Below are 22,548 nucleotides of genomic sequence, written 5' to 3' on the forward strand. Positions count from 1 at the left end.
TGCTCAGCCGACCCTAACCCGACGCCCTCCCCACAGGAGAAGAAGCTGCTGGAAGACAGAATAGCTGAATTCACCACCAACCTCATGGAAGAGGAGGAGAAATCCAAGAGCCTGGCCAAGCTCAAAAACAAGCACGAGGCCATGATCACCGACTTGGAAGGTGAGGCCGCGGGGCAGGGCCTGCCTGTGCACCAGGCACCGAGGCAGGCACCGAGGCAGGCACCAGGGCAGCACGGCTTGTGATGAGCTTGGCCTCAGTGCACCAGGCCACAGGCTCTGCAGAGTGTCTGGTCCCCATGGGAATGTGGGCTCAGGGTCCCTGTGGCTGGATGGGACTGAGGAGTCTTCAGGATAAACCTTGGTGTCCCTGCATTATTGGAAACGTGTTTTCAGAAGCTCTTAAGACGCCCCACAAAGGGTCTGGGTTGGACTCTAGAACTAACCAACTCTGTGACCTACAAGCTGCATCACCTCACACCTGTTAATGTGGGTGGGCTTTAGCTTCTCTTACCTGCATGGAGGACGCTGTGAGAAGGCCTTACGTTCACACAGACACATGTGCTGTGAAGTGCTAGACAGATATCGCTGGAGATCACAGCTTGTCTTTTTATTTTTTGTGGTACTAGTAATTGAACGCAGGGCCTCACGTGTGCTAGCAAGTGCTTCAGTGCTGTGCTATGTCCCAAGCCCATTTTTAATTTTATGTTGAGGCAAGGTCTCACTAAGTTGACTGGGTGGGCCTAGGACTTGTGATCCTCCTGCCTCAGCCTCCCTGGGATTATAGGCGGGGGCCACCATGCCTGGTCGTGGTCATTGCTTGATATGAGGCAGGAGGAGGACTGGACTTCTGAAGAGCCCTGCTCCTGCCCTTTAAGAAAAGTGGACTGCTGGGGGCTTGGGTGTCCACACCGTTCTCAGCTCAGACCTGGTGACGCAGGGGCCAACCATGCAGGCTGAGTGCAGGGAGTGCTTCCCCAGCTTGGCAGCACCACCCTGCCTGGCTGTGCTCAGCACAGGGTGAGGCGAGTTGGGCCAGTGGGGAAGAGAGCACTTCCCTCTGCAGACAGCGATTCTCCCACAGATGCCCTCCCTCACCTGGGAGGGGTCTGGGAGCAGCCAGTATGACAGATAGCCCCTAGCAGGTGTTAACCAAGATGCAGACCAGTCAGGATCCAGGCACGGTGCATGGAAATGTCAGTGGTAGGTGGCTTTGAGCATGAGCAACCATTACCTGGCGAAGCTGCCCGTGGCCTTGTGCTGCCCGTGGCCATGTGCCCTGGGAGACGCATATACAAGGGGACGGGTCCAAATGAACAGACCCTGGGAGGCCTACTATGCTGTCTCCAGAGCGCCAGCTCGAGTGCCGAAGGCAAGTCTAGGAAGAACCACCGCTGACCCTTTGCTGGTGCTCACGAGGCTGGCTCTGAGTGCTTGGCGAGGCTGGCTCGTCCACCTCTCAACAGCTTCGTGGCGTAGGGTGTCTTCCCATCTTTGTTATCAGTGCTGGAGACGGCACAGTTAAGTTAGTTACCCAGGTGGCATCACAGACTGAATCCGACTGCTTTTCCAAATCCTTTGTGTGAGTTCACGTTCATGCAGAATGTGGCACAGCCATCGAGGGAGACCAGGGAAGGGCAAACGCAAACTTGGGTGCAGGTGGACTGAGTCTCGGGCCTTGGCAGCTCCCGCAGTGTCCTGCCCTCTGTCCAAGAACTGGGTGTGAGGGTGTGTGTGGCGACCCTTTGGGGTCCTAGAGTAACTGTTCGGTACGTTATGTAAGTAACGAGGAGCAGACGGAAAGCCTGCGGCCCCGAGCCTCACCCCTCACGCCCTCCCTTGGCAGAGCGCCTCCGCAGGGAGGAGAAGCAGCGGCAGGAGCTGGAGAAGACGCGCCGCAAGCTGGAGGGAGACTCCACGGACCTCAGCGACCAGATCGCCGAGCTGCAGGCCCAGATCGCGGAGCTCAAGATGCAGCTGGCTAAGAAGGAGGAGGAGCTGCAGGCCGCCCTGGCCAGGTGAGGCCCGGGCTGCCGGTGTCAGCACTTGGTCCTGGCTCCTGGCCTGTCCCCGTGCATCGGCCAGCTGCACGCATGCTCTGCTGTCATCCTAGAAGAGCCGGTTTGTGCAGATCACTTGCCTTTCTTATTCCTAAGAGAGCAGCTTTGTCTTTTGTTTCTAACATCAAAAAAGAGTCATCTAAAACCCTTGTTGCCTGCCTCAAGTCATCCTCCCTTTTTAAAAAAGAAATTACACTATTTATATATTCATAGCAGATTGAGCAGAAGATACAGAGACTTCCCACATATCCCCCTCTACCAGAGTGGTACCTTTGTTTCCTCGGTGAACTTAACGTTGACACCTCTTAATCATCTAAAGTCATTAGTACATTCACATTTTTTCATTGAACATTTGATTTTTCTTAAAGTTGTGATTCTTAAATTTGGAAAATGAAATCCTTTGTTTTCCAGTTTTCCAAGTGCTTTGTTCTCGAATCTTATGAGAAGATGCCTCAGCTGTTGATTGGCTGAGAATGAGCCTGAGGGCCATGATTATGATTACCAGATACAGCTTTGGCTGCACCCCCCCACACACACACCTCTTTTACAAACCCTGTTCCTTAAGGGGGAAACTGGCCTCTTACTGATGTTATTGGTTTCTTTGACAGAGTGGAAGAAGAAGCTGCACAGAAGAATATGGCCCTAAAGAAGATTCGGGAGCTGGAATCTCAGATTTCTGAACTCCAGGAAGACTTGGAATCTGAGCGTGCTTCTAGAAATAAAGCTGAGAAGCAGAAACGGGATCTTGGGGAAGAGCTGGAAGCACTGAAAACAGAGTTGGAGGACACTCTGGATTCCACAGCTGCCCAGCAGGAACTCAGGTGCTCCATGGGGAAGACTGGCAGGTCCTGGAGGACGGGGAAGGGCTGTGGAGTGAGGGAGGCCTTGTCCTGAAGGGGTGGAATCCAGGCCTCTGCACACACAGGGGCCTCAGGTGCAGGAGGTGTGGGCATGGATAGTGCCTCAGCAACTTCTGTGCTTTAAGAACTGTTGGAGAACCGGACTCAAGATTTGGGGTGAAGCAAGGGTGGGCCCTAGGTTGAAAAGGTACAGAAGCCTCCACAAAGCCTCTGAGCCTGGGCTACAGAATGGAGGCCAAGGAGGGGAAGGGTGGCAGGCGAGCTTCTTGGAATGGCTGTGTGTGGGCCACCCTCCCTGGCTGGGGAAGAGCCCAGGGCAGCAGGGCCCTGGAGCTCGGCTCTGAGGCATTGCTCTGCACAGGTCCAAACGTGAGCAGGAGGTGAACATCCTGAAGAAGACCCTCGAGGAGGAGGCCAAGACCCACGAGGCTCAGATCCAGGAGATGAGGCAGAAGCACTCCCAGGCTGTGGAGGAGCTGGCAGAGCAGCTGGAGCAGACCAAGAGGGTGCGTCTCCCGGGTGACCCTGGCCGTCTCTAAACCTGGCCTATAGAGAGGAGCAGTTCTGGCACCAGGCTGCCCGGGCCTGAAGCCAGCCTCCAGCTGCTAAAGGGACCTGGACAGAGGATAGGCCTGTCCTGTTCAACATCTGCCTGACCAGAAAGGGAGTCAGAGCCACCCAAACCAAGGGTCAGAGCCTTAGTGGTCCCTTTCCCGCCCGGGGTGTTCTCTCGAGCATCCACGAGTGGTCAGCTGACAACTGACTGGAAACCGGGTGGTGGCCGTGCAGCTGGCTTCCTGGTCCCGGGGCTGGTGGCAGGCAGCCCTGGAGAGGCCGAGCTCTTACGAGTACTTACCCCAACACACCTGGTCTGCCTGTCTCCCTTGGCTCCACCTCAGGTTTCACTGAGCAGCCTTTGCGCTCACTCAGGGGCCAGTTTAGCCTTGAACTTGCTGTCTAGAGTGGAGTTTTTGCATTTATTTTGTTAATTCCACTTTTGTATTTTGAGAAAGAACATTGCATTATTACTTTGAACATCAAATTTCAGGAGGGTTTTATTGGAAGTCAAAAAATTAAATCACAGTTCCTCTTGTTGTGTCGTAAGCATTGCTAGAATCTCCGCGTCGGCAACGACATCTTACCCTAAAATACACCCTCCCACTGGCCTCGCGTCACACGCCTGTGATCCCAGCGGCTCAGGAGGCAGAGGCAGGAGGATCACAAGTTCCAAGCCAGCCTCAGCAACTTAGTGAGGCCCTAGGCAACTGATCAAGACCCTGTCTCTAAACAAATATAAAAAGGGCCAGGAATGTGGCTCAGTGGTTAAGTACCCCTGGGTTCAATCCCTGGTCACAAAAAAATTAAATATTTCTTCCTCCCAGGGAGGACAGCTGGGCAGGAATATTTTAGAGATTGAGAGCCAAGGTCCTTGGAGATGAGACACACCTCACTCCCCCTGAGAGAAAGGGACCCAGGGTCCAGGCCTCCTGAGTCGGGGCTCTGGCTGGCGGCCATAGTTCTTGCTGGAAAGGCAACACCTTCTGGGCCTAGAGCAGCTCTTCAGTGAGGTAGAGAAATGCCATTTGCACCGTTCCTCCTCCCACAGGTGAAGGCCACCCTTGAGAAGGCGAAGCAGACCCTGGAGAGTGAGCGGGGGGAGCTGGCCAATGAGGTGAAGGCCCTGCAGCAGGGCAAGGGGGACTCGGAGCACAGGCGCAAAAAGGTGGAGGCCCAGCTGCAGGAGCTGCAGGTCAAGTTCAACGAGGGCGAGCGTGTGCGCACCGAGCTGGCCGACAAGGTCACCAAGCTGCAGGTGAGGCTTCTGCTGGACCCCGGCCTGGACCCACAGGGCGCTCCCCGCAGTCTCCCTCCTGCGCTCAACCGGGCCTCTGGTGCGACTCGAGACACAGGCCGGTTCTGCAGGTGTGGCTGGGCTCACCGTCTTGCCCCTGTCTTCCTGTGTAGGTTGAGCTGGACAATGTGACCGGTCTTCTCAACCAGTCAGATAGCAAGTCCAGCAAGCTCACCAAGGACTTCTCCGCTCTGGAGTCCCAGCTGCAGGACACTCAGGTAAGGACAGCGTCGGGAACCAGGAGCCGGATCCCGTGCCTCTGGGCCTTCATCTCAGTTCACCCGATCACCCAGTCCTCCATCTGAGGGTCTGCCCCGCTCCCACCTGGGCTTTATGTGGCTGTCCCCTGAATCAGGAGGGCTGGTCCTCCCTTGCACTGGGGCTGTGGTGCGCGAGACCGGCGTCTCCTGAGCACCCCGTCTTTGTCCTGGGAGTAGGAGCTTCTGCAGGAGGAGAATCGGCAGAAGCTGGGCCTGAGCACCAAGCTGAAGCAGGTGGAGGACGAGAAGAGCTCCCTCAAGGAGCAGCTGGAGGAGGAGGAGGAGGCCCGGCGCACCCTGGAGAAGCAGATCGCCACCCTCCAAGCCCAGGTGCGCTGCCCCTCCACAGAGACTCCATTTTCCTCACCCCCGGGAAGGAGGGAAGTTGACCCCAGGTTCCCTCCTGTGGCACAGCAGGCCGGCCTCCAGGTGCCCCAGGGATGGGCGTGTCCTAACAGGTGACATCTTGGGGTCTCCCTCCTCTCTGCCCTGCCCAGGTGACTGACATGAAGAAAAAAATGGAGGACGGCGTGGGGTGCCTGGAGACGGCCGAGGAAGCCAAGCGGAAACTCCAGAAGGACCTGGAGGGACTGAGCCAGCGGCATGAGGAGAAGGTGGCCGCCTACGACAAGCTGGAGAAGACCAAGACGCGCCTGCAGCAGGAGCTGGACGACCTGCTGGTGGACCTGGACCACCAGCGGCAGAGCGTGTCCAACCTGGAGAAGAAGCAGAAGAAGTTTGACCAGGTGTGCGGCCTCAGCCCGGGGCCCTCCTCTTCCCAGCACCACAGCCCATGGCCGGGGCGTGGTGGAATCAGCAGAGCCTGGGGGAGGCCAGGAGGGCACAGGCGCCCAGGACTCCTCGGTCTCCAGCTTGCCAAGGGGCCTGGGGACAAAGCAAGCAGATGGGGTTCCTCCGCGACAGGGTTAGGAGCATCTTTTCCTTCGTTGTTTGTTGGTTTGCTTTTGGTTTCAATTTTTTTTAAGAGAGAGAATTTTTTAATATTTATATTTCAGTGGACCCAACATCTTTATTTTATTTTTATGTGGTACTGAGGATCAAACCCAGCGCCCCGCGCATGCCAGGCGAGCACGTGATCACTTGAGCCACATCCCCAGCCCCGATATTTTTTAAACTTTCTAAGATGAGCTGGTCTTACCCACTGTTTAAAATGCTTCAGATACACGTTCTGGAGTACAGGGGCCGAGTAGAGTCACAGGGTGGATAAGTCGGGGGCAGCACACCACAGCCAAACCCAGCCCGCCACAGTGGCGGGTGACGTTTCCTTGAACACAGCTGGGCTCCTTCATTTGCACGCGGTCTGGCCGGCCCTTGTGCAAACGGTCCCAGCACAGGGGGCCAGTGCAGACTGGGGAGGGCGTGGGGAAGGGGGCGGTCAGACGGTGGGGTGGGCCCCTGCGGAGGATGGACACCAGGAGGTGGAGAGCGTCCTTGGCGGAGGCCAGGTTCCCATTCTCTTCGAGACAGAAGCCAGCCGGTTGTTAAAGGTCTTCCAGCTTCAGGAGCACAGACGGATGTTTCCTGAGGGTTCTCCCAGAAGGGCACCCGTGTTACTGTTGAGTGATAACTTAAACAGATTAAAACACGGTAGTAGAGGAATCTCTGCCCTCATCTGGCCACAAGGACACTGTGCCTGTCGTCCTTGGGTCAGCCAGTTCTCAGGTGGCAGCCTCAGGCCTGCTGGTCCTGGGTCCATGGCCTGCCTGTGCCCACAGTGGTCCACGGCTCTGGCCTCACGCTGCCCACCTCTTTCCCAGCTCCTGGCTGAGGAGAAGACCATCTCGGCCAAGTACGCGGAGGAGCGAGACCGAGCCGAGGCAGAGGCCCGCGAGAAGGAGACAAAGGCTCTGTCCCTGGCCCGCGCACTGGAAGAGGCCATGGAGCAGAAGGCGGAGCTGGAGCGGCTCAACAAGCAGTTCCGCACAGAGATGGAGGACCTCATGAGCTCCAAGGATGACGTGGGCAAAAGTGTGAGCACCGGACCCCGGCAGGGTCTCGGGTGGGCGGCAGGCGGGCACCACGGGCCGGAGCGTGTGACTGGGCCCAGGGGCGCAGCTCCTGCCCGTGCATCCGACCTGACCTAGCTCTCGGGGGCAGGTCCATGAGCTGGAGAAGTCCAAGCGGGCCCTGGAGCAGCAGGTGGAGGAGATGAAGACCCAGCTGGAGGAGCTGGAGGACGAGCTGCAGGCCACGGAAGACGCCAAGCTGCGGCTGGAGGTGAACCTGCAGGCCATGAAGGCCCAGTTTGAGCGGGACCTGCTGGGCCGCGACGAGCAGAGTGAGGAAAAGAAGAAGCAGCTGGTCAGACAGGTGCGTTGGGCAGACACGCCGCGGCCATCCCGACTCCCAGCAGGCCCCTTCCTCCCCTCGCTCCCCCTGGGCTGAGGTTCCTGGACTGTCCTGCCCAGGGCTCACTGACTCGCTCTGTTCCAGTCGGATGGTCAGTAGCCCTCCTTGGCCCAGGAGGCCCCACAGATCCCACAGGATTGGCCGCAGCCTGTAGGGCTCAGCTGGCCGGGATCCAGGTGTGGCCCAGTCTTTTGAGCTGCCAGCGTTCCTCAGGTGCGGGAGATGGAGGCAGAGCTGGAGGACGAGAGGAAGCAGCGCTCGATGGCAGTGGCCGCTCGGAAGAAACTGGAAATGGACCTGAAAGACCTGGAGGCGCACATCGATACGGCCAACAAGAACCGGGAGGAGGCCATCAAGCAGCTGCGGAAGCTGCAGGTGAGGCTGGGCGGGGCAGGGGGCAAGCCGGGGGAAGCTTAAAATAAAGAGGGTAAAGATTAGAGAGCTCCATTGTAGAGTGCTTTCCTACCATGCACAAGGCCTTGGGTTCTGTGCCAAGGTACTTATGGCCAAGGTAGTGGGGGCAGGTACAGGAGCTGGTGGCATCTTTAGTTGGCATAATCTGGCTCAGTGCTCAGGGAACCCCAGTGTGGGATTCATCTGCAAAAGGATAAAAGACTATTCCACAGGGAGAGTGGAAGCAGAAGGCAGGAGGGTGACAGGAGGCGCCTGCCTTCTGCCTGGTAGCCAGACAGCCTGGGCGCTGACCACAGGTCAGCATGTGGGGTAGCACCATGAGCACCTACCCTTCTTAAGAGGAAGTTGTAGAGGGAGCGGGACGGGGCCCGTTGCCCCTGGAGAGTGCCATGTGCTCTGTGACCCCTGACCTGAAACGAGGTCAGAGGGAGACTGTTCCGCCCCAGTGGGTTCAACGCGGCATCAGGTGAAAGCTGGTCCCTGTTGGCGAGGTGCCCCCGTGGGGAGCGTTGGGGCAGAGCAGGCGGGCGCGGGCAGTGCTCATCTCTCCTCCCCACCAGGCCCAGATGAAAGACTGCATGCGGGAGCTGGAGGACACTCGGGCCTCCCGCGAGGAGATCCTGGCACAGGCCAAGGAGAACGAGAAGAAGCTCAAGAGCATGGAGGCGGAGATGATTCAGCTGCAGGAGGTGAGGCAGGCCGCAGGGGACAGCCCAGGGCTTCACCCGCCAGCTGGGGTCAGCTGGGAGGGCCAGCAGCACATGGCAACCCCCAGGAGGGAGCGGGCAGCCCGTCCTGCAGGAGTTGGACCTCTTCACGTGGCCAGGCCCCTGGTGTGATTAACATGCACACGCTCAGAGAAATGGTGACTGCTGGGATGAGGGACCCGAGTGTCCCCTGCTGCCTTGTCGGACACCAGGCAACCCATCGTGAAAGCATCCCCAGGCCTTGAGGGGCTCCTGAGAGACGTTCCTGCCCAGTTCAGGCACATCCTCTTGCCAGGCTGCTAGGGTCAAACTGTCGCCCTAGACCTGGTGTGCGGAGCCCTCAACGCCAGCTTGACTCACACCTGTGCCTCAGCCTGCCTGGTCTCGGGTCTGATCTGTCCCTGGGTATTTCTCATTTATATCCACGGCCCCTGGCTTGATTCCTAGCACCTGAGATATAGGGGTTTTGTAAACATGTGGTGTTTAAGCTGTGACCGCAGAGGGAGGAATTAGCCTGTGAGCTAAGGGGCTCAAGGGAGAGGAAGGGCTGTGTGAATGGGGGTGCCTCAGGTGTGTGGCCGGCTGGGATGAGGCCCAGCAGCCCCAGTCATACCTGGTCTTCGTGGCAGGAATTGGCAGCTGCCGAGCGCGCCAAGCGTCAGGCCCAGCAGGAGCGGGACGAGCTGGCCGATGAGATCGCCAACAGCAGCGGCAAAGGGTGAGTCCCGGGGCATGAGAGGTGGGCCCGGAGGGTCTCCCAGCCTCGGCCTCTCACCTCCCCTGCCCCCCCAGAGCACTGGCGCTGGAGGAGAAGCGGCGACTGGAGGCGCGCATCGCCCAGCTGGAGGAGGAGCTGGAGGAGGAGCAGGGCAACACGGAGCTCATCAACGACCGCCTGAAGAAGGCCAACCTGCAGGTGGGCACGGGCGGCCAGGCTGGGCGCCACTGCCCCTGGCTTCTGGGAAGCCATCGTGGCGGCTGGAGGTCCCCTGTGGAGTCTGTCTTGGGTGTTGGAAGTTTCTAGGGCCTGGTGGGGTCTGCTGCCATCTCCTCTGGCCAGCAGCCAGGCCCTGCCTCCCCGAGGTCACCGGCCCTCCTTCCCGCAGATCGACCAGATCAACACCGACCTGAACCTGGAGCGCAGCCACGCCCAGAAGAACGAGAACGCGCGGCAGCAGCTGGAGCGCCAGAACAAGGAGCTCAAGGTGAAGCTGCAGGAGATGGAGGGCACCGTCAAGTCCAAGTACAAGGCCTCCATCACCGCCCTCGAGGCCAAGATCGCCCAGCTGGAGGAGCAGCTGGACAACGAGACCAAGTAGGTGCCCCTTACCCTGCCCAAGTTGCCAAGGGGCCTTTCTGTCCACCCCCTGGAAAGGCCACAGGCCCTGCCTGGGTCATGCCTGAGACACATCAGGAACCAGAACCCCTCTCTGAGCCCAGAACCCCTCTGCCCACGTGGGCCCTTGTGTTTGGCTGAGGCCGTGGAGGACGTGAACTGGACCGTGGCTCACCTTGGAAGCTGGGGCCTCTGCTGGCTGCCTCAGGGCTAAAGTAGGGAGAGGCCGGGGTCCTGGCCCCCTGTGTAGCCATCTGTGGCTCAGCAAGTTTGAGAGTGCTTTGGAGCTAGCGGGGGTCTCTCCAGGCCCCAAACCTCAGTTTGCCCAGCCCCCGGCTCCGTATGTGCTCTTCCAGGTGTGTCCCCTCCCCGAGCCTGCTCTCCTCATCTGCAGTGGGGTCTCGGCCTGTCCCAGAGAACAGGCTGCTAACTGGCACCTGAGCCTCAAGGCCTCCCCGTGGGCACCTGCCAGCGAGGCCCCAGGAAATGGGTAGTCCAGAAACGGCTGCTGGCCAGACTCCCTGGGAACAAGCCCCCTGAGCTATGTGTCTGCCACACAGGGAGCGCCAGGCAGCCTGCAAGCAGGTGCGCCGGGCAGAGAAGAAGCTGAAGGACGTGCTGCTGCAGGTGGATGACGAGCGCAGGAACGCGGAGCAGTACAAGGACCAGGTGTGTGCAGGGCAGTGGCCAGGCCTGTGGGTCACAGCCTCTGCCAGGGCTGTCACTTGTCCCCACCCTCAGCCCCAACCAGGGCTGTCACTTGTCCCACCCACAGCCCCAACCAGGGCGGTCATCTGTGCGTACCCACAGCCCCCACCAGGGCCGCCCCCTCTCCTGCCCACAGCCCCTAACCAGGGCTGCCACCTCTCCCTGCAGGCGGACAAGGCGTCCACCCGTCTGAAGCAGCTCAAGCGGCAGCTGGAGGAGGCCGAGGAGGAGGCCCAGAGGGCCAACGCCTCACGCCGGAAGCTGCAGCGTGAGCTAGAGGACGCCACCGAGACCGCGGACGCCATGAACCGCGAGGTCAGCTCCCTGAAGAACAAGCTCAGGTGAGCTCAGGCTGTCCGCCCTGCGTCCTCGTCTGTCCTTCCAGAGCTGGCCTGTTCAGGGGGTGACCTCCTTATAAGCCTGGTCACAGAGCCCAGGAGCAGGATGCTTGGTGGCAGACCCCAGAGGTTGCCCATCCCAGAGCAGTGGCCTTTGCTGGGCTCTCGCTGCCCGTGGGGCCTGGGCCACCTGTTCCCTGGCAGCCTGTCCTGCAGCTCCAGGGCTGGGGCACCCTCGAAGGCAGGTGGGGGGGTTGCTGAGGATGGAGCCCGGGGCCTCGCGCTCGTTGGGCGAACTCTGCCACAGAGCTGCGTCCCTGGCCCATCCCCAGCACGTTAGCACCTGGGGTTACCTGCAAGTGAGCCATTGTGGGAAAGTTCCAGAGGGTGCCTGCTGGCCCCAGGGGATCGTTCCCTCCCAGGTCCTCATTGTGGACCTCTTCACAGGGACCTGTTTTTTTGCGGGGTCGGGGTGGGGACGTAATAATAAGACTGGACTTTGTTGTCAATACTTCACTTGAATTTTCTGATTTGATCAAAGAAGCCCAACTTTGGGTCCCTGTGAGTAGTTGTCCTGGGCTTCTTGGTGCCACCTGCCCTGGGCAGAGGTCTTGCCTGAGGGTCCGAGGGTGCCGCCCAGGGCCTCACATGCTAGGCAAACGCTCTGCCCCTGAGCCACCCCCAGCCACTGCCTGGGTGACCGAAGCTCAAGCAGGGAGGCGGCTGCCAGGGAAAGTGACCTGAGCAGCTTCTGTCCTGTTTCCTGAACCGTCAATGCCAGCGCTTTGTGTCACCATGTCTGGGACATGAATGGTTTGCAGCACCCTCTGCTTCCTTGAGTCTGTCCCTGTCCCACCCAGTCAGTGGCTCCCCAGGCTCAGCACTGCTGTCCCAGGGAGCGCCCAGTGTCTCCTGAAGACACCTGTGAAATGTGCCCACCGTGCCAGGCCACCCCCCACTGGGTGCCACTGACCCTCTGCTTCCGTCCACAGGCGTGGGGACCTGCCGTTCGTTGTGCCCCGTCGAATGGCCCGGAAAGGCACTGGCGACTGCTCGGACGAGGAGGTGGACGGCAAGGCCGACGGGGCCGAGGCCAAACCTGCTGAGTAGGCCGCTTCCTCCTGCCCGCTGCCCGAGCCGGACGGACAGAGGACTCCGCCTCCCCCTCCCAGACCCCGCGGCACCCCACCTCAGGACTGCTGTGACCGCGACCCCACCCGAGGGCGCTGGCTTCCTCTGCTGCAGCCCCAGCTCCCCTCCCACCCTCGAATCTGATACCAAAGAGTCAGGGCCAGGCCCAGGCCCGGGGAACAAGTGACCAGCAGGTCTCCACCCTCTCTTGCCTACAAGCACTGACGGTGAGGTGAGGGCAGGCCCCGGGGCGGGCCCTAGAATTTTCTATGAATCTATTTTTCTTCAGACTAAAGGAGTTTTGATAGCTTGACACCCTAGGGGTGTGTCGCCCTCCCTCCTGTCCCCTGCCCTGCCACCAGCTCTCCCCTCTTCCTCCCTCTCTGCTGTTGGCAATCACACGCTGTAACCTCACACCTCCCCCGAGTGGCCCAGGAGTGCCACCTCTGTGCAGGGCACAGAATGCTGGGGGCAGCGCCGTTCCTCCCACCCCCTTTGGGCGGCACCGTGCTCACTGCCCCCTTCCTGATTCTAAAGGGTCTCAAGTGCAATGCCCCCTCCCCTCCTTGGCCAGGGCATCCTGTCCCTGCACAGCGAGGCTGTCGGGGCCCAGCAGCCAGGGTGTCTGGGCCACTCTGAAGTCCAGCAGCCTTCCCGTGGCTTCTCCCATCATTCTTGGGGACCAAATATATTTAATGGTTAAGGGACTTATCCCAAGTCTTGCAGCCAGAGGATCAGAGAGGGCTGGTGGCCCTCTGTGGCCGGGTGCCTGCTCCAGGACTGGGCCCGAGGGTAGCGCACCTGCACTGCTGACTCAGCAGCTTCAACTCAGCCACCTGCAGAGATTTTTGAAAGAAAAAAAAAAAGGTTTTCTTTTTCCCTTCTTTTAATAAATGATAAAATGCCGAGTCCTTATCACTGCCTTTCCTTGGGAACCGTGTTTAGAAGAGTAGCTGTCCCCTGGTCGACACTGGCTGCCGAGTCTGCTCCTGTTCCTGTTTATAAATGCTGCATTTAGACTCGCTTGAGGCAGGAGGCGTTCTTTTGAAAGGAAAGAAACCCCGCCACCATGAAGCTCTCTGGATGCCTAGAAAGCGCTGAATTCAGGTCCCAGTTGCTGTCACCACGGAGTGAGCAGCACTCTCGGGGAGCACCCTTCTCTATAACGAAAGTGCCTTAGCATGTGTCACGGCTGCCACCACTACAGTAAGCTGGTTTACAGATGTTCGCCACTGAGCGTCACAATAAAGAGTACCATGTGCTACGAGCCGTGTGTGGAGTCCTCTGCGAGCGCGGGTGGCCTGCAGGGCCTGCGCTGCGTGGTTCCGGAGAACACGCGCCCATCGGGCTGCTCGCGTCCCAAGAAACCCTTTACGGTTCCACCCTCGATGCCGGCCCGGGGCCTGTGCAGCCAGGGGAACTGGGGTCCCCAGTGGGGTCATCTTTTTCTTGCCAGGGAGAAGGGCCGTGGCTGGGTTGTGGAGTGTGGGGGTGGGGACATGGGACTTCAGGAAGGAGGCACCTGGCATGCAGCACGTGCTGAACAGTGCCCACTGACAAAGCCCAGCGCACGCACGCGGGGTGAAGAAGGCACAGGCCGCTGCACAGAGAGGAGGAAAGCACGGAGCCGGCCAGACACCTAGAAGCCGGCCGGGACCCCTCATGTCGCGTAGTCAGGGTTCCCAGTGGAAAGGGGAGACGAGAGGTCGAATCTTACACCCATGCCCTAGTCCATCTTTTCTGTCTCATCACGACTCTGGTCAGTCCTACCACAGGGTTTCCTTTTTCTTTTTTGGTACTAAGAACTGAACTTGGGGGTGCTTAACTACCGAGCCACATCCCCAGCCCTGGTTTATGTTGTATTTAGACAGGGTCTCACTGAGTTGCTAAGTTGCTGAGGCTGGCTTTGAACTCTTGATCCTCCTGCCTCAGCCTCCGCAGCTGCTGGGGTCACAGGCGTGTGCTGTTGCACTTGGTACATGGTTTTCTTTAGGGTTACGTGTTTGGACTCTATCGGGGGGTGTCCGTTTCTCTCTGGCTTGTCCTTGTAGTAGCTGTTTGTCATTCTAACCATGAAGGATGCATCTAGAGGATGCAGGCTGGCTCGGGTCAGTGGGGTCCCCCACCTAGCAACAGTGCACGTCCTTGCTGTCTCAAACTCATGTTGGGCCCAATGCCTGGGACATGACCAGCTCCCCAGGGGGTTCCAATGCACACCAGGGACCAAGAACCTGGCACAGTGGAGAACAGGGCCTCTCCTGTGTGGAAGACCCCGAGTGGGTCCTTGCTCCAGCCCTGAGCATCTTGCTTCACCTCTCCAGAGCTCACTTGGCTATTCACAGAACGGGCGTATTCCTTTCCTTGGCTGCTGTAGCAGATGAGCCACAAGTGTGGTGACTTCCAGCAAAAATTCACTCTGAAGTTCAAAATCAAGGTGGTGTCTCTGGAGGAGAATCCCTCCTGCGTCTTCTGGTAGCTCCACACATTCCTTGCCTTGTGGCCCCATCACTCTGCCTCTGTCTTCATATGGCTCCTCCTCCTCCCTGTACACCTCTCTTCTGTCTAAGGACACTTTGTCACTGGATTTAGGGCCTACCCAAACCAAGTAATCCAAGATGCTCCAAGGATCTGCAAAGACCTATTTCCAAGTCAGGTCATTCACAGATTCCAGCGATAAGGACATGGACACAGGGGGACATCATTGACCACTGCCCTACCAGCAAATCTCAGTCCTTCCTGCAAGATCCTGTGGCTTCCCTACAACTGCAAAGCAAACTGTAAAATGTAATTTCAGTCATTTCCAAGGTTTGACTTTATTGTATCCTGGAGACAAAATATTTCCTACAGCACACGTCCTAGTATTATACTTGAAATGATTGAGATAGAGCTGATATTGCGTATTCCCATCCAACTATTCATGTTAAATATGGAGTCGCAATCCCACAGCAGCAGTGTTGGCCAGCACTCCTGCCCTCTTGCCCCTTCATCTTCTGGCCCTGTCAGGTGGGGCTTCATCCCTGGCTTCTTGATTTCTCAACTGGACCAAGTGTTCACCTTTGCCTGCACCAGGTGGGCGGTCCCAGGGTTGCCTGGCCCATCCTCCCTGAGAAACAGGGGTGCTGTGAAAGCTCAGGGCTACTGGCCCCGAGTTCCTTGTGTACGAGTGGTCCTGGCCCCATCCTTCCATGTGACCATGTAACGCTGCCCCTCTTCCCAGCAGGGTCTCCCAACACATGATCTTCTTTATTTCACTGCTATATTAGTCCTGTTTCTGTTACTGTAACAAAATATTTGAGACTGGGTAACTTATAAAGAAATGGAATTTACTTAGCTCCCAGTTTTAGAAGCTGAAAGTGTGACCAGGAGGGTATATGGCTGGGCCCCTGACTGCGTCACCTCAGGGCACATCAGCAGTAGTGCATGAGAGAGATCCTTGGGAGACGAGTTCGAGGTGGGGATGGTCCTGCCCCTCCCACTGGGCCCCTCCTTTGGAAGTCCCTCACCTCCCAACACTGCCACACTGAGGACCAAGCTCCCAGCACATGAGCCCTGGGACACTCGAACCATATCCGCAGAGTCCTGAAGGCCTCTGTCCACGCGGTCCCGAGTGTTCGCCCACCCTCGCTTGGCGTCCCCTGAGCTGTCACCTTCCCTACTGGTCACTGGTGACGTTAGAGACCTCCTCTCCAGTTCTGCCTGGTCGCTTGTTTTTCCAAATAATTCCAGATCTTCTACCTACAATGTGACTGTGAGCCCCAAAGTCCAGAATTTCTTTCTTTGTCCTCTGGCTTTGGCGCCCTTGGGGTGACAGAGGCCATCAGTGACTGCTCGGGCACCACCAAGGAATTCCAAAAACACAGGAGTGACAGAAATCACATGTGCCCCCACACAGCTCTGCTGCGCAGGTCAACTGGGATTTAGAGAAAGGGGATGTGGCGGGTCTGGTCAATTTCCACTCCCCTAAATTTAACTGGACCTTGACAATGACATTCTATAATTTTAAATAACTCCTTGAGTCTCTTCTGAGATGTTTTCACACCTGTGGAATACAGTGATCCTTGTAGTAACTCCACATAGCGTTCCTTTAAGGACTGGGAGTTTCCCATGTTTGTTCTGAAAGTCCCCTAAAGTCCTTTCAACCCGGGGCAGTACCTTTCGATATTTTGTTAGTTCTGAAAGTCCCCTAAAGTCCTTTCAACCCGGGGCGATACCCTTTGGATTTTTTGTTAATCCCGAAAGTCCCCCTTTCGTTTTCTTAACCCGGGGTGCTTACCCTTTCCGTGCTGGATCCTGCCGACTACGCCAAATGTTGCAGTAGTTCACTTGCAGGTCATCGTGAGGAAGAAGAAGCAGAACAAGCAAAGCAGCAGCAGCAGCAGAAAAAAAAAAAAAGTCCTTTATTGTATACAAGCCATCTTTTTATAGTATTGTGAACCAAGAAGGCAGCCTTCCAACAGCAATAAATCAGGTCTTTCAGCTAATTAAACACACCACACAGAAGTTTTACTTTCTAATCAGAAGTGACCCGCTTCTCATGGCTAATCTACTCTCAGCCTGGAGCATGCCGAGCTCTGCTCTTGTTAAGAACAGATAATAAATTTTTCTCAGCGCCCTCCTAGCCCACTTGGCAGAACATGCCGTTTGCAGGCAAGTCCTCCCAAGGACAGCAGACACCCCGTTTTCAAGCATGTCCGCTGTTACCTGTCTATACCTTGACAGAATATCCCGTTTGCAGGCAGACTCCATCAAGGACAGTAATAGTAACGCAGTCACATCTGATTCTCTACAAATTTCTTATTAAGGTTTTAAAATGGCTAAATGGGAATAGATCTAGGAAGATGGAAAGCAAAATGTTCCATATGTTCTTAATTTTATTCTATTTTTTATTTTTATTTTCACTACCAGGGATTGAACCCAGGGGCACCCGACCACTGAGCCACATCCCAGCCCTATTTTGTATTTTATTTAGAGACCGGGTCTCAGTTGCTTAGCGACTCGCTGTTACTGAGGCTGGCTTTGAACTCACAGTCCTCCTGCCTCAGCCTCCCAAACTGCTGGGATTACAGGCGTGCGCCACCGTGCCAGCTCTGCCAGCTCTGTTCTATACTTTTTGAAGAATAAATTTTAGGGCTGGGGATGAAGCTTAGTGGTAGAGCACTTGCCTAGTGTGCATGAGACCTTGGGTTCCATCCCTGCACCCCCCCAAAAAATTAAACAGCGACCAGGTAACGTTTTATGTTTCTCCCCAAGTGATACCACTGAATTTCTGCATTGATGACTACAGAAGAAATTGTCACCAATTTGTTATCCTCTTTTTTAAAAAAAAAAAATTATGGTGGTAAAATAAAAAATTTTAAATGACAATTGGATTTTTCCCCTTCAGTACCGAGAACAGACTGGCCATTTTAATCATTCTTACTCCCTCCTTTATTCTCTGAATCGCGGGAGCTGCTGGGTCTCCTTTCTAAGCTCAAGGCAGCAGCTCAGGGCAGGAGGGGGCGCGCCTCGAGGTCTCATCCTTACGGTTCTTGGGCTCCGGGCCCTCTCCGGTCCTCCCCGAGGCTGGACCATCTGGATCAGGGCAGCTTTTGTGCGGAGGGAAACCTCGCAGGGTGGCAGGTCAACAGCAGCCGACTCCTGGTCGACCTTGGGAGAGAAATCGGCGACCCCCGACTTGGGGGCAGCCTGGGCCCTGGTGCCCGGTTCAGCACGCCCGGGTGTTGTCGAGCCGATGGGCTGACGGGGTGCCCGGGTGAGCCTCCTCGCTACCTCACAAGGACCACTGCTGCGTCTCCTCCCTGCCACTGAGTCCTCTTGCTCTGTCTGTCCTCCGCCTTCCTGCCCAGACCTTTCGGGTTGACCGTGACTGGCTGTGGCTTTGACATTGGCTTCTCCCGGGCCTCGCCGCCATCCAGGGGATCTCTACACCCTGACCTGTCCGTGAGTGACCTCCTCAGGTATCCTAGACTCCGTGCCCAGACTAGGCCAGGCCAGCCTGCTCAGACAGCCTGGACTGTGTCCCCTCCCACCCCCCGCAGCCCCCTGGACTGTGTCCCCTCCCACCCTCTGCCCACGGGGAACACTCTTCTTCAGGAAATGAGAGCCAAGGAGTTGTGGAGCCAGGGCGGGGGTGGGGAGGTGCGGAGGAGCTGCTCCGGGTGCTGACAGGCAGGGGTTTCCCTGAGGGTGTGGCAAGTGTCCTGGCACCGGCTGTGGGGATGTGGGTGCAACGCGGTGAATATACTGAAAACCGCTCTCAGTGGGTGTGATGTGAGGCGTGTCTCAATTGTTTCATGCTATTAAAACCAGAAGCCACGGAGAGAGGTGCCCAGGGATTCAGAGAGCACATCCTGCAAAGGACAGAGGAGCCAGGGTCAGAGGAAGCAGCGGGCAGGGAGCTGGAAGTGGTGGTCAGGTCTCTCCCGCAGAAAGCCAAGGGACAGGTACAGGGTTGTACCTGGAGCTGCTGCCCCTGAGGGGCACCACGTTTGGGGCCTCTAATGGGGTCCTGGCTCTGCAGTGGGTGGAAGGAGAGGCCAGGAGGGACCTGTTGGGTGCATTTTCGCAGCCACAGTTTCAGCTCTGAGATGGCTCTGGCACACAGAGGGAGCATGCACGAGGCACGTTGGGAGGATGTTGATTCTTGTTTATTGAGCACCTACTGCAGGCCTAGGGTGGTCACCACCCTCTCTCGCGTCATCTCCCAGTACTGCCTTCAGGGAAATGCTCGGGCGGCCTCATTCCAGAAGCAGGGAAACCAAGCTACGGAGCAAAATCTGGGGAACGTCTCGAGCAGCTCCTCCAAGCCCTGGACGTGGGGAGCGGAGCGGACACGTGGCGTCAGGGGCCGTTGACCATCGGGGCCCAGCCAGACCCAGCTCCCCGTGGCCACCAGCCACAGGCCAGGTGGGCTCTGGACCATTCTAGTGGCATTTCAAGTTTCGTGACTCATCTCAAGCCAGCAGGGAGAATTAGGGAAGAAAATCACATTTTCAGAGCACTTGAGAGCGCGGAGGATTTTCTCTCTTTGGGGAACCATCTGGATCAGAAAACAAAGAACAGGATCCAGAAAGACCTGGAGAGGATCCCAGCCCTGCACTTTTTGGTGAACTTCTCTGGCCTGACTGAGGCTCAGCTTCCTCCTCTGGGAAACAGGTGTGATCGATGTTTTCATCACAGGCGGCCGCCGGAGCGTTTAGGAGGATGTGTGTGGAAACGCTTCGCAAACCGTAAAGGGCTCCCTGCCGTTATTTTCTTCTTTAAAGGGTTGGAATTTTTTTGTGGGGGGGATACTGGGAATTGAACCCAGGGCACTTTCCCACTGCACTACATACCCCCGTCCTTTTTATATTTATTTATTTATTTATTTTTAAATTTTGAGGCGGGGTCTCTCTAAGTTGCCCAGCTGGCCTTGACCTGTGATCCTCCTGCCTCAGCCTCCTGAGTCACTAGGGTTACAAATTTCCTATTTTAAATCAGAATCCCCAAACTTCTCTGTTCACTCTGAAAATGCATCAGATGCTCTTTTTTTAATTTTGTTTTGAGTACGAGGGATTGAACTCAGGGGCACTCAACCACTGAGCCCCATCCCCAGCCCTATTTTTCATTTTATTTAGAGACCAGGTCTCACCGAGTTGCTTAGCACCTTGCTTTTGCTGTGGCTGGCTTGGAACTCAAGAGCCTCCTGCCTCAGCCTCCTGAGCCGCTGAGATTACAGGCCTGCACCACCGCGCCCGGCCGTCAGATGCTCTTGAACTTTGCATATACATTAAAATTAAACATTCACTTGTCTTGACTTCAACACAAAAATATTTAAGATTACAAGTTTGATTTTACCATCACATTTAGTTCTAAAATTTTCCTGAAGTTGACCATCGCTCGAGGCCTGATTTTCCCCGTCTAAGGAAAGAAACAGGAATGTCCTTGGGGTGAGGTGTGGCCACAAGTGGCCAGGCCCAGTAACTGCCCCTTCGACTTCTTAGGCGGTCTCAGGCACTGTCAGCGTGGACCGCAATCCCCTGGCCAGGCTTGTGTCCTATGAGGCTTGTCTCTACAGCCATGAGCTCAGATCCCTCCCTCCTCCCTTGGTCCCTAGAAAAAGGGGGAATGACAGAGAGGGAGTTCCCTCTTCTGGAGCAACCAACTCAGAGTGTCCAGCTGGTCTGAGCCACGTCCACCCTCCTAGGGCGGGACAGGGTGGGGTGGCCGAGGCGGCTTTCCACTGGGCGATGCTGGTCCACCTGAAACTGAAACCGGAGCCGTTGCAGGCCGCTTCCCTCGTGCACTGAGTGTTAGGGGCCGCCGCTCGGAAAGCACACTAAGTCCAAATTGGAAACAAACGAGAGAATTCTATTTTACCTCTATTATCCTGGCCAGGGACCTTCTGCCATGCCCAAATGGCTTCTGACAGAAGGTGCAGGCTGTCTGCGAAGCTGGAAATTGCCAGCAAGCAGGGTCCCAGGACTGAAAGAGCGGTCAGCAGAGCAGCCATCCGACCGCATCCTGGGTTCCAGCTCACCGCGGGTGTTCACCCTGGTTCAGGTTCACTTGAAGGTGGACGAAGCACAGAAAAACGATTTAAAAAAATAATAATTTTTAATAACAGGGCTGGGGCTACAGCTCAGTGGCAGAGCGCTTGCCTCGAACGTGTGAGGCACTGGGTTCAATCCTCAGCACCACATAAAAATAAAATTAAAAATAAAGGCATGCTATCCATCTACAACTACAAATTTTTTTTTAAAATTTAAAAACAGCTTATATAACAGTTTCATGTGGGAACCATAAAGATGGAGTCACTATGGCTCTACTTAGTATTTTATCAATCTCTATTTTTTAATCCTGATCTAAAACCTATAACTTATTAATTGTATTGATTAATTCAGACCATAACACTGAGCTCCTTGTGGACCAAAGCGGGTTTTGCCTTAGTTCTCAATTCTGGAGCTGCAGACAGCTGGGTGACTTTTCTTGTGATGCCCCCAGTCAAGTTGAGCTGGTTTATAGCAGATCTGTAGGCTCTCCAGGTGGGGTGATTGCTGCTTGTGTCCCTGGAGGGAAGAGACCCCCTACTTCCCTCCTCAAAGTGAATCTGCAGCTCCCTCCCCACTGCTTCACCATGAGACTGTTCCAGAGAATTCCACGCTCTGGTTGGATCAGGGCAGGGCTGCAGCTCCTATCAGGGAAATACTCTTACGGCCTCTTTTGACCTGGTCCTCAACTCTAGATCTGAGCCAGTATTTATTTGGTTGTGTATCTCACCGTGATTTTGTGTGGCTGGCGAGCTAGTCATGCTGATAAGAAAGGAAAGGAGTTGACAGGGAAAAAAAATGACTAAAAAGTAATGTTAACTCAGAGCCACCGTCAGTGAAGGGAGGATCTAGAGCTAAGAGACAGTGTGCTGACAGCTGGTGCACTGAGCATCTCTTCCTTGTCCAGTCTGACGTTCAACTGAGTATTTAGACCGTTTATATTTAATGTAATTGTACATATGATTAAATTTTCTTACTGTTTGTTTCTGTTGGTCCCATCTGCCCTTTGTTCTCTTCTGTCTTCTTTGGAATTGATTGTTTTTCTCCCAAGTGATTCTATTTTTAGCTCCATGATTGACTCATTAGACTTAATCTTTCATCTTATGTTTTTAATTGTCTATTTAGGGTTAACTATATATATATTTAAACTTATCTCAGTCTAATTGCAAATAATATCGTCATTTCAATATAAAATGTATTTATACATTTTATTTAAATGAATAAAATATATTTTGCAGATAGTGTCAAAATTGCTGAGCCAAATGGTAACTCTATTTTTAACTTTATTTAGGAATTGCCAAACTGTTTTCCAAAATAGCACACCTTGCATTTCTTCCAGCAATGTATGAGAGTTCTAATTTCACCAACACTTGCTATTATCTATCTTTTTTTATTCTAGCCATACCTGTGGGGGTGAAGTAGTTTATTATCCTGGTGGTTTTCTTTTTCATATCCCCAATGAATGACAATATTGAACAACTTTTCATGCATTTATTGGTTGACTCTTTGAAAAAAGTCTATTCAGAGCCTTTGTTTTTAAATTGGTAATTTTATGGTTGTAAAATTTCTTTTCTTTCTTTCTTTTTTTTTTCCTTTTTTGGTACTGGGGACTGATCCAGGGGTGCTTAACCACTGAGCCACACCCCCAGCCATATATATACACGTGTGTGTGTGTGTGTGTGTGTGTGTGTGTGTTCTTTCTTTATAACTGATTCAAGTCCTTATCAAAAAAAAAAAAAAACCTGAAGCAAGGAAGAGTGGTCACAGCTTTCAAATGTCAACATGTCAAATGCAGCCGGAGTCTTGGCTCCTCCTCTGAGTTGCCAGACACAGTTGCCTCTGTGTCCTCACCTGCAAAACAGTCACATCACACACCCCCATAAGTATGTACAATTTTATATGTCTATTTTTAAAGTGAGAAAATTTTTAAATCTTTAGGGAATGATTACAAAACTCCCGCCAGGCACAGTGGCACACGCCTGTAATC

The 22,548-nt window shown here is 55.4% G+C and overlaps 1 protein-coding gene across 1 annotated transcript in view; it reads left to right on the top strand.

Annotated features, from left to right (window-relative positions):
• Positions 1-13,300, top strand: part of Myh9 (myosin heavy chain 9) — an 81,813-nt gene extending 68,513 nt beyond the window's left edge. The window contains exons 24-41 of the mRNA XM_005322297.4: positions 37-160; positions 1,844-2,015; positions 2,666-2,878; positions 3,279-3,423; positions 4,524-4,730; positions 4,883-4,987; positions 5,207-5,359; positions 5,527-5,775; positions 6,808-7,020; positions 7,148-7,360; positions 7,613-7,774; positions 8,374-8,502; positions 9,150-9,238; positions 9,313-9,436; positions 9,627-9,835; positions 10,417-10,525; positions 10,733-10,905; positions 11,895-13,300. Of these exons, the coding sequence (XP_005322354.1) occupies positions 37-160; positions 1,844-2,015; positions 2,666-2,878; positions 3,279-3,423; positions 4,524-4,730; positions 4,883-4,987; positions 5,207-5,359; positions 5,527-5,775; positions 6,808-7,020; positions 7,148-7,360; positions 7,613-7,774; positions 8,374-8,502; positions 9,150-9,238; positions 9,313-9,436; positions 9,627-9,835; positions 10,417-10,525; positions 10,733-10,905; positions 11,895-12,012 (2,907 nt within the window). The 3' untranslated portion in view covers positions 12,013-13,300. The remainder of the gene's footprint in view (positions 1-36; positions 161-1,843; positions 2,016-2,665; positions 2,879-3,278; positions 3,424-4,523; positions 4,731-4,882; positions 4,988-5,206; positions 5,360-5,526; positions 5,776-6,807; positions 7,021-7,147; positions 7,361-7,612; positions 7,775-8,373; positions 8,503-9,149; positions 9,239-9,312; positions 9,437-9,626; positions 9,836-10,416; positions 10,526-10,732; positions 10,906-11,894) is intronic.
• The last annotated feature ends 9,248 nt before the right edge of the window (positions 13,301-22,548 follow it).

The sequence above is a fragment of the Ictidomys tridecemlineatus genome, chromosome 6, assembly GCF_052094955.1.
Source record: "Ictidomys tridecemlineatus isolate mIctTri1 chromosome 6, mIctTri1.hap1, whole genome shotgun sequence".
Taxonomy (NCBI): domain Eukaryota; kingdom Metazoa; phylum Chordata; class Mammalia; order Rodentia; family Sciuridae; genus Ictidomys; species Ictidomys tridecemlineatus.